Genomic DNA, 14320 nt, shown 5'->3' on the forward strand with positions numbered 1-14320 from the left:
CGCTCGTCCACATGACGCCATACACGTGGTCTGCGGTTGTGATGCCGGTTGGATGTACTGCCAAATTCTCTAAAACAACATTGGAGGTGGCTTATGGTAGAGAAATGAACATTAAATTATCTGGCAACAGCTCTGGTGGACATTCCTGCAGTCAGCTAATTTCTCTGTAAGGGGGTGCTCTGACCTGGGCAGCAGTGAGTCAACTCCGTACACTGGACATGGTCGTGATATTGATAGGCCTGATGTATTTTATTGGCTTGTCTGTTTTACACATTTATCAAGCTTAGATGCAGATTTGCAAGCTATGTTTCTCCACTCACCTATGCCATTTTTCAAACTAAAATTAGGATAAGTGATGCTTGTGAAACAATGGACATTTAGAGTGGATGGTCTGCTGTTGTCTGAGTTTTCTAACTCTTTCTCCTCTCTCATTCTCCCCCCCCCCCCCTTCTTTCACTCTCTCCATCTCCACCTCTGGTCTCTCTCTCTAGACCTGCCCATGCAGTTGAATACAGCTCTGTTTGAGGCAAATGGGCATTGTGGATATGTCCTGAAACCTCCAATGCTGTGGGATCGCTGCTGTCCCCTCTACCAGCAACTCTGCTCCCTGGAGAGAGACGTGGAGAGCATGAGCCCAACACACTACTCTCTGACTGTGAGTACACACAAACACACACACACACACTCCCCTCCATATGTATTTGGACAGCTACAACTTTTTTTTGTCTCTATACTTCATAGGCTCTATACTACTTTTGGATTTGAGATCAAATGTTTCATATGAGGTGACAATACAGAATGGCACCTTTTAAATGAGGATATTTTCATACAAATCTGTTTGACCGTTAAGAAATGAAAGCACTGTATCTAGTCCCCCCATTTTGAAGAAGTTGGAAGTATTTGGAATTCACTTATAAGTTTAGTATTTGGTCCCATATTCCTTGCACGCAATGACTACATCAAGCTTGTGACTACAAACTTTTTGGATGCATTTCCAGTTTGTTTTGGTTGTGTTTTGGATTTTATTTTGTCTAATAGGAACATATGGAGGGGAGTGTACATAGATGCACACAAGCAAGCATGCAAACACACACACACTTTGTATTTTTTATTTTACCCATATTTTACCAATTAAGTTGACTGAGAACACATTCTCATTTACAGCAATGTCCTGGGGAAAAGTTACAGGGGAGATGAATGAGTCAATTAGAAGCTGGGGATGATTAGGTGGCCATGATGGTATGAGGAGCCAGATGGGGAATTTAGCCAGGACACCGGGGTTAACACCCCTACGCAAAGTGCCATGGGATCTTTAGTGACCACAGAGAGTCAGGACACCTGTTTAACGTCCCATCCGAAAGACGGCACCCTACACAGGGCAGTGTGCCCTGGGGCATTGGGATCTTTTTTTTTTCCAATTTTAGACAGATGAAAGAGTGCCTCCTATTGGCCCTCCAACACCACTTCCAGCAGCATCTGGTCTCCCATCCAGGGACCATCACTGCTTAGCTTCAGAGGCAAGCCAGCAATGGGATGCAGGGTGGTATGCTGCTGGGAGTACACATACACAATCTCTCCCCCTCTAGGGATACACAGACACTCAACCCAACAAAAACTGATTTTAGAATGTAGTCAAACACACTTCAATATGACCCATATACTGGTCTCTCCCACTAATTACCCTCCTGGGTATACACACACTTACCCAAAGCACTCCCATCGGGCTCTTCAACATGGTTTTGATGGGTTTATTGGAGCTATTTGCACCATATATACAGTATGATTTCTCTAGTTGAGACAGGGACACCACCCAATAAACCTTCTGCAAAAGTGAATGGGAAAAGAGGTCATAAAACTAGTTACAGTTGAAGTCGGAAGTATACATACACTTAGGTTGGAGTCATTCAAACTCGTTTTTCAACCACTCCACACATTTCTTGTTAACAAACTATAGTTTTGGCAAGTCGATTAGGACATCTACTTTGTGCATCACACAAGTAATTTTTCCAACAATTGTTTACAGACAGATTATTTAACTTATAATTCACTGTATCACAATTCCAGTGGGTCAGAAGTTTACATACACTAAGTTGACTGTGCATTTAAACAGCTTGGAAAATTCCAGAAAATGATGTCATGGCTTTAGAAGCGTCTGATAGGCTAATTGACATCATTTGAGTCAATTGGAGGTGTACCTGTGGATGTATTTCAAGGCTTACCTTCAAACTCAGTGCCTCTTTGCTTGACCTCATGGGAAAATCAAAATAAATCAGACCTCCACAAGTCTGGTTCATCCTTGGGAGCAATTTCCAAAAGCCTGAATGTACCACGTTCATCTGTACAAACAATAGTACGCAAGTATAAACACCATGGGACCACGCAGCCGTCATACCGCTCAGGAAGGAGACGCGTTCTGTCTTCTAGAGATGAACGTACTTTGGTTCGAAACGTGCAAATCAATCCCAGAACATCAGCAAAGGACCTTGTGAAGATGCTGGAGGAAACAGGTACCAAAGTATCTAAAGTCAGGGAAAAAAGTATTTGATCCCCTGCTGATGTTGTACGTTTGCCCACTGACAAAGAAATGATCAGTCTATAATTTTAATGGTAGGTTTATTTGAACAGTGAGAGACAGAATAACAACAAAAAAATCCAGAAAAACGCATGTCAAAAATGTTATATAAATTGATTTGCATTTTAATGAGGGAAATAAGTATTTGACCCCCTCTCAATTTGAAAGATTTCTGGCTCCCAGGTGTCTTTTATACAGGCAACAAGCTGAGATTAGGAGCACACTCTTAAAGGGAGTGCTCCTAATCTCAGCTTGTTACCTGTATAAAAGACACCTGTCCACAGAAGCAATCAATCAATCAGATTCCATACTCTCCACCATGGCCAAGACCAAAGAGCTCTCCAAGGATGTCAGGGACAAGATTGTAGACCTACACAAGGCTGGAATGGGCTACAAGACCATCGCCAAGCAGCTTGGTGAGAAGGTGACAACAGTTGGTGCGATTATTCGCAAATGGAAGAAACACAAAAGAACTGTCAATCTCCCTCTGCCTGGGGCTCCATGCAAGATCTCACCTCGTGGAGTTGCAATGATCATGAGAACGGTGAGGAATCAGCCCAGAACTACACGGGAGGATCTTGTCAATGATCTCAAGGCAGCTGGGACCATAGTCACCAAGAAAACAATTGGTAACACACTACGCCGTGAAGGACTGAAATCCTGCAGCGCCCGCAAGGTCCCCCTGCTCAAGAAAGCACATATACAGGGCCGTCTGAAGTTTGCCAATGAACATCTGAATGATTCAGAGGAGAACTGGGTGAAAGTGTTGTGGTTAGATGAGACCAAAATCGAGCTCTTTGGCATCAACTCAACTCGCCGTGTTTGGAGGAGGAGGAATGCTGCCTATGACCCCAAGAACACCATCCCCACGTCAAACATGGAGGTTGAAACATTATGCTTTGGGGGTGTTTTTCTGCTAAGGGGACAGGACAACTTCACCGCATCAAATGGACGATTGACGGGGCCATGTACTGTCAAATCTTGGGTGAGAACCTCCTTCCCTCAGCCAGGGCATTGAAAATGGGTCGTGGATGGGTATTCCAGCATGACAATGATCCAAAACACACGGCCAAGGCAACAAAGGAGTGGCTCAAGAAGAAGCACATTAAGGTCCTGGATTGGCCTAGCCAGTCTCCAGACCTTAATCCCATAGAAAATCTGTGGAGGGAGCTGAAGGTTTGAGTTGCCAAACGTCAGCCTCGAAACCTCGAAAAAAAGGAGTGAGACAAAATCCCTCCTGAAATGTGTGCAAACCTGGTGGCCAACTACAAGAAACGTCTGACCTCTGTGATTGCCAACAAGGGTTTTGCCACCAAGTACTAAGTCATGTTTTGCAGATGGGTCAAATACTTATTTCCCTCATTAAAATGCAAATCAATTTTTTAACATGAGTTTTTCTGGATTTTGTTGTTATTCTGTCTCTCATTGTTCAAATTAACCTACCATTAAAATTATAGACTGATCATGTCGTTGTCAGTGGGCAAACGTACAAAATCAGCAGGGGATCAAATACGTTTTTCCCTCACTGTATATCCACAGTAAAACGAGTCCTATATCGACATAACCTGAAAGGCCGCTCAGCAAGGAAGAAGCCACTGCTCCAAAACCGCCATAAAAAAGACAGACTATGGTTTGCAACTGCACATGGGGACAAAGATCATACTTTTTGGAGAAATGTCCTCTGGTCTGATGAAACAAAAATATAACTGTTTGGCCATAATGACCATCGTTATGTTTGGAGGAAAAAGGGGGTCGCTTGCAAGCCGAAGAACACCATCTCAACCGTGAAGCACGGGGGTGGCAGCATCATGCTGTGGGGGTGCTTTGCTGCAGGAGGTACTGGTGCACTTCACAAAATAGATGGCATCATGAGGAAGGAAAATTATGTGGATATATTGAAGCAACATCTCAAGACATCAGTCAGGAAGTTAAAGCTTGGTCAAATGGGTCTTCCAAATGGACAATGACCGCAAGCATACTTCCAAAGCTGTTGCAAAATGGCTTAAGTGTCCATCACAAAGCCCTGACCTCAATCCTATAGAAAATCTTTGGGCAGAACTGAAAAAGTGTGTGCGAGCAAGGAGGCCTACAAACCTGACTCAGTTACAACAGCTCTGTCAGGAGGAATGGACCAACATTCACCCAGCTTGTGGAAGGCTACCTGAAACGTTTGGCCCAAGTTAAACAATTTAAAGGCAATGCTACCAAATACTAATTGAGTGTATGTAAACTTCTGACCCACTGGGAATGTGATGAAAGAAATAAAAGCTGAAATAAATCATTCTCTCTACTATTATTCTGACATTTCACATTCTTAAAATAAAGTGGTTACTGACCTAAGACAGGGAATATTTACTAGGATTAAATGTCAGGAATTGTGAAAAACTGAGTAAAAATGTATTTGGCTAAGGTGTATGTAAACTTCCGACTTCAACTGTATGTGTAAACAGATGTTTAATTTCTCATAAAATCTGGCAGGAATATGATATACAGTAAGTATGATAAAGTATTAAGTAAATCAAAGAATAATGTAATTACACTTGTAATGCCAAGTATCTGTATTATAGTGGATTGAGATGATTAAATTCACTTTTGATATACAGTATATAATGAATTAAAGGTGTCCTTTCCGTCTCTGTCAGATTGTGTCTGGGCAGAATGTGTGCCCTGCCAACAGTGCGTGCAGCCCCTGTGTGGAGGTGGAAGTGATGGGCATGCCCGTGGACAGCTTCCAATTCCGCACCAAGCCCATCCACCGCAACACACTCAACCCCATGTGGTCAGAGCACTTCATGTTCCCCGTGCACTTTGAGGACGCCTGCTTCCTGCGCATCGCTGTGGTTGAGAACAACAGCTACCAGACCACTGCTCAAAGGATTCTGCCCCTACGGGCCCTCAAACCAGGTGAGGGAGAAGGGGAGGGGTGGAGAGGAAAAGAGGAGGAAGAAAGTAATGACTTTAAACTTCCATTTTCAATTTTATGACCTCTTTTCCCATTCACTATTGCAGAAGATTTATTGGGTGATGTCCCTGTCTCAAGTTCACACATCAATAGCATGTAACCTATTAATAGATCATTTAACAATGATATTTAGCAACATGCTATGTACAGAGGTTGCTAGCAGCTACAGCATGGCATTTGGCCAGGTTAATACACTTCTACTCCTAGTTCTTAATGTCGGTGGTTGGATGTCTGTTGTTTCAGGCTACAGACACATCCAGCTGAGGACACAGCACAACGAGCCCCTGGAGGTGTCCAGTCTGTTCATCTACAGCCGCAGAGTAGAGGAGAACCCCACCGGCACAGCCCTGCCTGCTGCCATGGTAACACACACACACCCCTGAGGAGCAGCTAGGGATTACTAATATTATTGTAGCTCTTCGAACAGCATCTGATGAGCTAATTAGCTAGCAACCTTAAAGTACATGTAAGGACTATGTAAATATCTATCTACAACACTGTATTTCCCTGGCAGCTGATTAGTTCTGAGGAGCGGAGGGCAGCCCAGCAGCACAAAGTGACTGTCCATGGGGTGCCAGGTCCAGAGCCTTTCACTGTAATGTCTGTGAACGAGCAGACCACCGCCAGACAGCTACTGGACACGGTCAGTCCCAGTGCACCCACCCATAGACAAATGTACACACACAAACACACACCAGACCCGCCACTCTCAGTGCATAGTGGCTTATCTATTTCTCGTCTCTCGATTTTAGTTACCGATGTCCACAGATGGTGCCAGTGAGTACTTCCTGTGTGAGGAGAAGGTGCTCCTGGCGAAGGAGCGCAGTGACAGTAAGAGGTGTCCTCAGCAGCGCCCCCTAGCCCCCGAGGAGGAGATCATCAGGTTAATCAACAGCTGGCAGCCCGAAGAGGGATATGTGGGCAGAATCTGCCTTAAAACCAAGGAAGAGGTACTACTTTTTTTATTCAACAGAAATTTCCCATGGCAAGCTATTTTAATGAGAAATAGGTCAAGCAAATACTGTATTTTTTTAATCAATTTCTTCATTCTAAGTGCCCCCTTCTGGGGTCGTCATATGAAATACACACTACTTTACTTTCATATACAGTAGACGGGTTAGCTGACAACGTCACGAAAATGATACGTGCGCGTCGATGAGGTTATGATTCTGGACAGTCAGATAGCTAGCAACAATGACAAGAAGCTGCCATGTGACAATTTTAGGTGGCTCGTTTCAGCTCGTTGCATCTTGTTATTGATACCATGACTTGTTTTGAAGTGTTTTGACTCTTGTCACTTCTACTGTATGCTAATATGGCAAAGAAATAGCTAGCTAGCTAAGAAACAACTGTATCGATTTGAGACAACAAGTGCTCGTTGTGAGATTTTTTTTGTATTTTTTCAATAAAGATTTGGAGAGGAAATATAGATTACATGTTGTCAACCATCATTTGATTCTAAGCCAACCCCGCCTGTTTTGCTCCACAGTTGCACACGCATTGGTTTTGTTGCCTATAGGGAAAATAAGTGGTGGGCCAAACCGGAAAAACGTAATGTTGATCAATCCGCGTCGAGGGAGGAGCTGATGTTTTTGTATATACAGTGAGGGGAAAAAAGTATTTGATCCCCTGCTGATTTTGTAAGTTTGCCCACTGACAACGACATGATCAGTCTATAATTTTAATGGTAGGTTTATTTGAACAGTGCGAGACAGAATAACAACAAAAAAATCCAGAAAAATGTATGTCAAAAATGTTATAAATTGATTTGCATTTTAATGAGGGAAATAAGTATTTGACCCCTCTGCAAAATATGACTTAGTACTTGGTGGCAAAACCCTTGTTGTCAATCAGAGGTTAGACATTTCTTGTAGTTGGCCACCAGGTTTACACACATCTCAGGAGGGATTTTGTCCCACTCCTCTTTGCAGATCTTCTCCAAGTCATTAAGGTTTCGAGGCTGACGTTTGGCAACTCGAACATTCAGCTCCCTCCACAGATTTTCTATGGGATTAAGGTCTGGAGACTGGCTAGGCCATTCCAGGACCTTAATGTGCTTCTTCTTGAGCCACTCCTTTGTTGCCTTGGCCGTGTGTTTTGGGTCATTGTCATGCTGGAATACCCATTCACGACCCATTTTCAATGCCCTGGCTGAGGGAAGGAGGTTCTCACCCAAGATTTGACGGTACATGGCCCCGTCCATCGTCCCTTTGATGCGGTGAAGTTGTCCTGTCCCCTTAGCAGAAAAACACCCCCAAAGCATAATGTTTCCATCTCCATGTTTGACGGTGGGGATGGTGTTCTTGGGGTCATAGGCAGCATTCCTCCTCCTCCAAACACGGCGAGTTGAGTTGATGCCAAAGAGCTCGATTTTGGTCTCATCTGACCACAACACTTTCACCCAGTTCTCCTCTGAATCATTCAGGCGAACTTCAGACGGCCCTGTATATGTGCTTTCTTGAGCAGGGGGACCTTGCGGGCGCTACAGGATTCCAGTCCTTCACGGCGTAGTGTGTTACCAATTGTTTTCTTGGTGACTATGGTCCCAGCTGCCTTGAGATCATTGACAATATCCTCCTGTGTAGTTCTGGGCTGATTCCTCGCCGTTCTCATGATCATTGAAACTCCACGAGGTGAGATCTTGAATGGAGCCCCAGGCCGAGGGAGATTGACAGTTATTTTGTGTTTCTTCCATTTGCGAATAATCGCACCAACTGTTGTCACCTTCTCACTAAGCTGCTTGGCGATGGTCTTGTAGCCCATTCCAGCCTTGTGTAGGTCTACAATCTTGTCCCTGACATCCTTGGAGAGCTCTTTGGTCTTGGCCATGGTGGAGAGTTTGGAATCTGATTGATTGATTGCTTCTGTGGACAGGTGTCTTTTATACAGGTAACAAACTGAGATTAGGAGCACTCCCTTTAAGAGTGTGCTCCTAATCTCAGTTTGTCACCTGTATAAAAAACACCTGGGAGCCAGAGATCTTTCTGATTGAGAGGGGGTCAAAGTAATAGGCCTACACATTATTATGATTTTTTTATGTATCTTTATATGAGGAATTATACGAGGAGCAGTGTTAATCTGCTTGGTATCTCTAATACATGCAATAGAACAGTGATCACTGAGATCTTTGGCAAAGACACCACTGGACAAGTACTTGTGGGGGCTATTTGTCAGAATTAGGTCAATCAGCGAGGAGTTTGCTGTATTTTTTATATTAATTTGTGTGAGTTCTGCAATCAGTTGTCAGATTAAATGCAAGACAAATATTATTTAAATGGTCTGAGGCTGGGGTAAGACATCAAGTTAAAATCCCCTAAGACGACTAATTCAGATGACAGAATAGGTTTTAAATACTCCGCAATAGTACCAACAGCATCTGCCAGTGCCAGCATCTGCCCCGCAACAGATAAATGCGTATTTTGGCTTATGGCCACTTCTATAACCAAAAGAAGGGGGAAAAAATGTGGATAGAGATATTTAGAGAACATGATGCCACGAGTTGATTTCACATACAGTGTATAGCTACCCCTCCCCTTGTTCAGTCTGTCACACCTGAGGATGTTGTAATCAGCAATGGCAATGTCCCTATCTGGGATCTAACCATTTAGCCAAGTCTTTGTGAGAACCAGAGTATCCGGGCTCGTGTCATGTACCAATATATCAAGAAGGTCCATCTTTGACATCGAACTTAGCACGTTTTATAGGTAACAGCCCAAGCTCTCTACGTGATTTGAAAACAGCGGGGGGTGTCCATATGTATTTGAAATAATAGCAGTGGACGAGCTGATCAGTGGGCTTCCCATTTGGGCTAACTGTAACAGAGCGAACAGTGGAATTCAAGTGTATGGGCACAAGATTATTACTGACAATACCCCTGGGAATATGATTATCTGTAGCAGTACGATGATAACGATGTGGGAATGCAAAGAATTACCTGAGCAGGGGTTGGGCTGTTGTTGAGTCAATGATTTATAAGAGCCTCCTCGATGTTGGGCGAGAACTTTTGCCCCTCTCCTATTTGAATGCAAGCCATCCTTCTTGTAAAACTGGGGCCTCTCCCAGAAGTGGTCAAAATTGTCAATGTACTTTAAGCCAGTAGTGTAGCCAGAGTACATGACTAAAGTGTTCCATTCCACAACCTATTGTTGGTAGAGGCTCGGAAATTAGAACCTGCTTGTCTGTCTCCTTTAGCCTGCCTATGAGCACTCTGAAGTCAGCTTTTAATTGCTCCGACTTATAAAGATTGATGTAGTTTGTACCAACATGAGTGACTACTGTGTGAGCATTCGGGTGTTCCTCCATCACAGCAAGGACCTGGTGATCTATGTCACGAACACAGCCTGCAGGGAAGCAACGAACACAGCCTGCAGAGAAGCAGAGGGTCCTTGCTACCGCGAACACCCTAACTATGGAGCTTCCTATAACAACTACCACTGGAGGACGAGAGGGTCGCTGCGAGCCTGTGGAATGTGCTCTGGGGGCTGCTCCAGCGGATGGCCGGCTCAGTAAACCAGGATCAGATCCAGAGGAGCTTGCGCTGGGTACTGATGTGGAATGGAAAGGATGGGGGGAGTGGCAGAGGTCCATGTTGGAGGGCCCCGGTGGAGACGGAGCTCAGCGCCTTGAAACTGTTAGATAACCACAGGTCTGGATGAGAGGGCAAAGAGCAAAGAGAGAAGATACGTTGAGATTTTCTTCCACTTCTACCTCTGTCGACTCCACCTTGTCTCCGATGGTGTAGAGCAAGACGCAGTAGTTCTGGTTCTCGTCGGTGGGATGTGTTAATACAGGAACGTGGTCCATGCTAGTATCCACAGAAGCTACTGTAGAGCACCCTGGATTATCCCCTCGATCATTTTGAATTTCCGCATCAAAAACAGCATGCAGCCTTGAAGTCTCCTTGGCCAGAGCAAAATGTTTATTTAGGACCCTGTTCAATGATCCAGTCTTTTGAGGCAACGAGCTGTTTACACTTATCACAAGTGTATAAGTCAGTAAATGTATCCTCTTTCACTACGGTGAACATTTCACACGTCTCACATTTCAAGGTTTTAGTGGCCATCTCCAGATCCGACTCCAAATCAGAGGAGGCCGAAAGGCTCATACTCGGGTCAGGAACAGCAGTCCCAACTACAAGAGCCATCCGCAAAGCGACAAGCTTTGCCGGTGACAGCAAGGTAGCCTAGCTAGTCGGGGCTAGCCTGCTAGCCCTAGCAGTTCATTCAGGAGACAGTAAAATCCCACCCAAAAACTGTGTTAAGAACAGCACTAACACATAGGTTCCAAAATAAAATGTGTCACCACTCAAACTTTCTGCTTCCTGGTCATGTGACATGAATTAACCACTCCTGTACGGGACATGCTCCAGCAGAGACGTTAGGAAAAGGGTTAGGGTTAAGCTACAGTTGTCACGTCGGTGACGAGTTGTTGACAACTAGATGGAGCTGTACTCCATCTAGCCACAACCGTACAAACCATCAGTCCCGACAAACCATCAGTGTCATAACACCGGAACTACTGCTGCTCGTTATCCCACGCATCCCATTCCTTCCCGACAGATTCTATGGTGCAAGTTAGGTTTACGTAGATCTGTCCACGAGGAATTAATTGAGATACAAGGTTTTCTCATGGAGAATGATAGTCTGCAGGATTATAGAAAGCAGATTGGTAATTAATGTTTGAATTTTGAGTGGCGCAGTGGTCTAAGGCACTGCATCGCAGTGATAGCTGTGCCACTAGAGATCCTGGTCCGAATCCAGGCTCTGTCATAGCCGGCCGCGACCGGGAGACCCATGGGGCGGCGCACAATTGCCGTCGTCCAGGGTAGGGGAGGGAATGGCCGGCAGGGATGTAGCTCAGTTGGTAGAGCATGGCGTTTGCAACGCCAGGGTTGTGGGTTCGATTCCCACTGGTGGCCAGTATGAAAAAATTAAAATAATGTATGCACTAACTAACTGTAAGTCACTCTGGATAAGAGCGTCTGCTAAATGACTAAAGTAAAGTAAATACTTATCATTCAGTGAATGTGAATAAATTGAGGTGGTTTAAATTATTAACTTTCCTCCTAACCTTCTAAAAAGTTGAAGGTGCCAAAATCTTGCCAATTAATTATTCTACTAACTATGACTGAGTGTGAGACATGTTTTACATAATGTCTTGCATATGCAGTGGGGTCCGAAATTATTGACACCCACTGGCGTACTGGACATCCCCGCAGCCCACGAGCTCTGGGGGCCCATGCGCCTGTCATCAATGACTATTTTTTATTTATTTCCATATGTATACTGAACAGAAATATAAACGCAACAATTTCAAAGATTTTACTGAGTTACAGTTTATATAAGGAAATCAGTCAATTGAAATAAATAAATTAGGCCCTAATCTATGTATTTCACATGACTGGGAATAGAGATATGCATCTGTTGGTCACCATTCCACAGGCCACCATTTGCCTCATGCAGCTCGACACATCTCCTTCGCATAGAGCTGATCAGGCTGTTGATTGTGGCCTATGGAATGTTGTCCCAGTCCTTTTCAATGGCTGTACAAAGTTGCTGTATATTGGCGGGAACTGGAACAGTCTGTCGTACACGTCGATCCAGAGCATCCCAAACATGCTCAATGGGTGACATGTCTGGTGAGTATGCAGGCCTGGGACATTTTCAGCTTCCAGGAATTGTGTACAGGTCTTTGTGACATGGGGCAGGGCATTATCATGTTGAAACATGAGGTGATGGAGGCGGATGAATGGCACGACAATGGGCCTCAGGATCTCGTCACGGTATCTCTGTGCATTCAAATTGCCATCGATAAAATGCAATTGTGTTTGTTGTCCGTAGCTTATGCCTGCCCATACCATAACCCCACCACCACCATGGGGCACTCTGTTCACAATGTTGACTTCGGCAAACCGCTCGCCCACACAACGCCATACACGTGGTCTGCATTGTGAGGCCGGTTGGACGTACTGCCAAATTCTCTAAAACGATGTTGGAGGCAGCTTATGGTAGAGAAATGAACATTCAATTATCTGGCAACAGCTCTGGTGGACATTCCTGCAGTCAGCATGCCAATTGCACGCTGCCTCAAAACTTTAGACATCTGTGGAATTGTGTTGTGTGACAAAACTTCACATTTTATTGGCCTTTTATTGTCCCCAGCACAAAGTGCACCTGTGTAATGATCATGCTGTTTCATAATAATAATAATAATAATAATATGCCATTTAGCAGACGCTTTTATCCAAAGCGACTTACAGTCAATAATCATTCTCATATCAACTTCTTGATATGCCACACCTGGCAGGTGGATGGATTATCTTGGCAAAGGAGAAATGCTCACTAACAGGGACGTGCACAACATTTGAGAGAAATACGCTTTTTGTATGTATGGAACATTTCTGAGATGTTTTATTTCAGCTCATGAAACATGGGACCAACACTTTACATGTTGCGTTTATATTTTTGTTCAGTAATATACGAACAGTTCACACCCACATCAAACCACACCCCCAAAACAACTCTTGTTTGGCTTCAGTATGCATTTCTTAATGAACAATCTTCAAAACGAGCCCAAATCAGTACCTCAAACTTTTGTGTAAATCATGTCAATGTTTGAGTTGCCCACGCATCGGCTCAAGTTCTTATGAGCAACAATAATCATTCTCGCTTTTATCAGTAATAACTCTGACTGTTGGTGTGTGTGTGCATTCAGATGGCCGGTGAGGACAAGAGGAAAGGCATCTCGTTTGCCAGCGAGCTGAAGAAACTGACGAGTCGCAGCCAGAGCGTCATTGCCCCAGCCACACAAGAGCATAGCCACTGTAAGGATGAAAGCAGCAGGGCAGCAGACAGTGTTGCCTCTGACTGAGACCCATGAGTGAGATGCTCGGTCTGCAGTGTGTGGCTGGAGTCCCCAGAAGGTATGGAAGTCACTACAGTTTCCTGTTGTCTTTACAGTTATGGCTTGATCAAAGGCCCTAGTAGCCTCTCTCTTTTTCTTCTCATTCTTCTTCTGGCCGTGCCTATAAATCTGTCTTCCGTAGTCAGTCTTCCTTTTTCAATTTCTTAACTTTTCACATCTTCATTTATTTATACCCCATTTATATAATGCCATATATTTAATGAGATTATTCATCACCTCATTAATTAGGATAAACAAGTCACTCAGGGACAATGTCTAAATGTATTTTTATCTGCAGTGTTTCAAACATGCATCTTGGTTACGTTCTTTATTTTAATATTGTATGTGTATTATTATATTATTATTATTATTATTATTATTACTATTATTATTATTATTATTATTATTATTATTATTGATACTGTAACAACTAACATAACAAAACAATGGCATCTACAGATTGATATGCACATTAGTATGTTTCAGTGGACAATGATATGGGCAATTGTGTATTGCATCATGCATCTGAGGTCCTGTATACTCCAGATATGTCTGTAGTGCTGTTGTCCATGACTTCCCTCTCCCTTTGCAGGGTCTCTCTCTGCAGGACTCAAGGCCTGGATGGTGGAGGGCTGGGCAGAGGCAGCGAGGCTCCTCCTGGGGGGCGGTGACCATCCTGTCCTTGGCGGCAGGGCCCACAACGGCTATCTGACCACCCCTACCTGGTTCCTCCCTCTGATGAGGAACTGGAAGATCCACAAATGAAGCCAGGCCCCCCTCCACCACCCTAGAGAGCACCAGTATTCCTGAACACACCATGATGAGTTGAGTTAGTTCCTCCCATGAGTAAAGAGGTTCCCCCAGAAAGTCCCACCCTGGCTGGC

The 14320-nt window shown here is 44.2% G+C and overlaps 1 protein-coding gene across 1 annotated transcript in view; it reads left to right on the forward strand.

Annotated features, from left to right (window-relative positions):
* LOC311100638 (1-phosphatidylinositol 4,5-bisphosphate phosphodiesterase epsilon-1-like) overlaps positions 1 to 13403 on the forward strand; it is a gene marked incomplete at its 3' end in the record, with an annotated part of 107045 nt that extends 93642 nt beyond the window's left edge. The window contains exons 24-29 of the mRNA XM_084141567.1: positions 492 to 655; positions 5215 to 5476; positions 5778 to 5896; positions 6049 to 6177; positions 6287 to 6484; positions 13248 to 13403. Coding sequence (XP_083997693.1) covers positions 492 to 655; positions 5215 to 5476; positions 5778 to 5896; positions 6049 to 6177; positions 6287 to 6484; positions 13248 to 13403 — 1028 coding nt within the window. The remainder of the gene's footprint in view (positions 1 to 491; positions 656 to 5214; positions 5477 to 5777; positions 5897 to 6048; positions 6178 to 6286; positions 6485 to 13247) is intronic.
* Positions 13404 to 14320: the final 917 nt, after the last annotated feature.

Source organism: Coregonus lavaretus, assembly GCF_964263955.1.
Source record: "Coregonus lavaretus genome assembly, chromosome: 25".
Lineage (NCBI taxonomy): Eukaryota > Metazoa > Chordata > Actinopteri > Salmoniformes > Salmonidae > Coregonus > Coregonus lavaretus.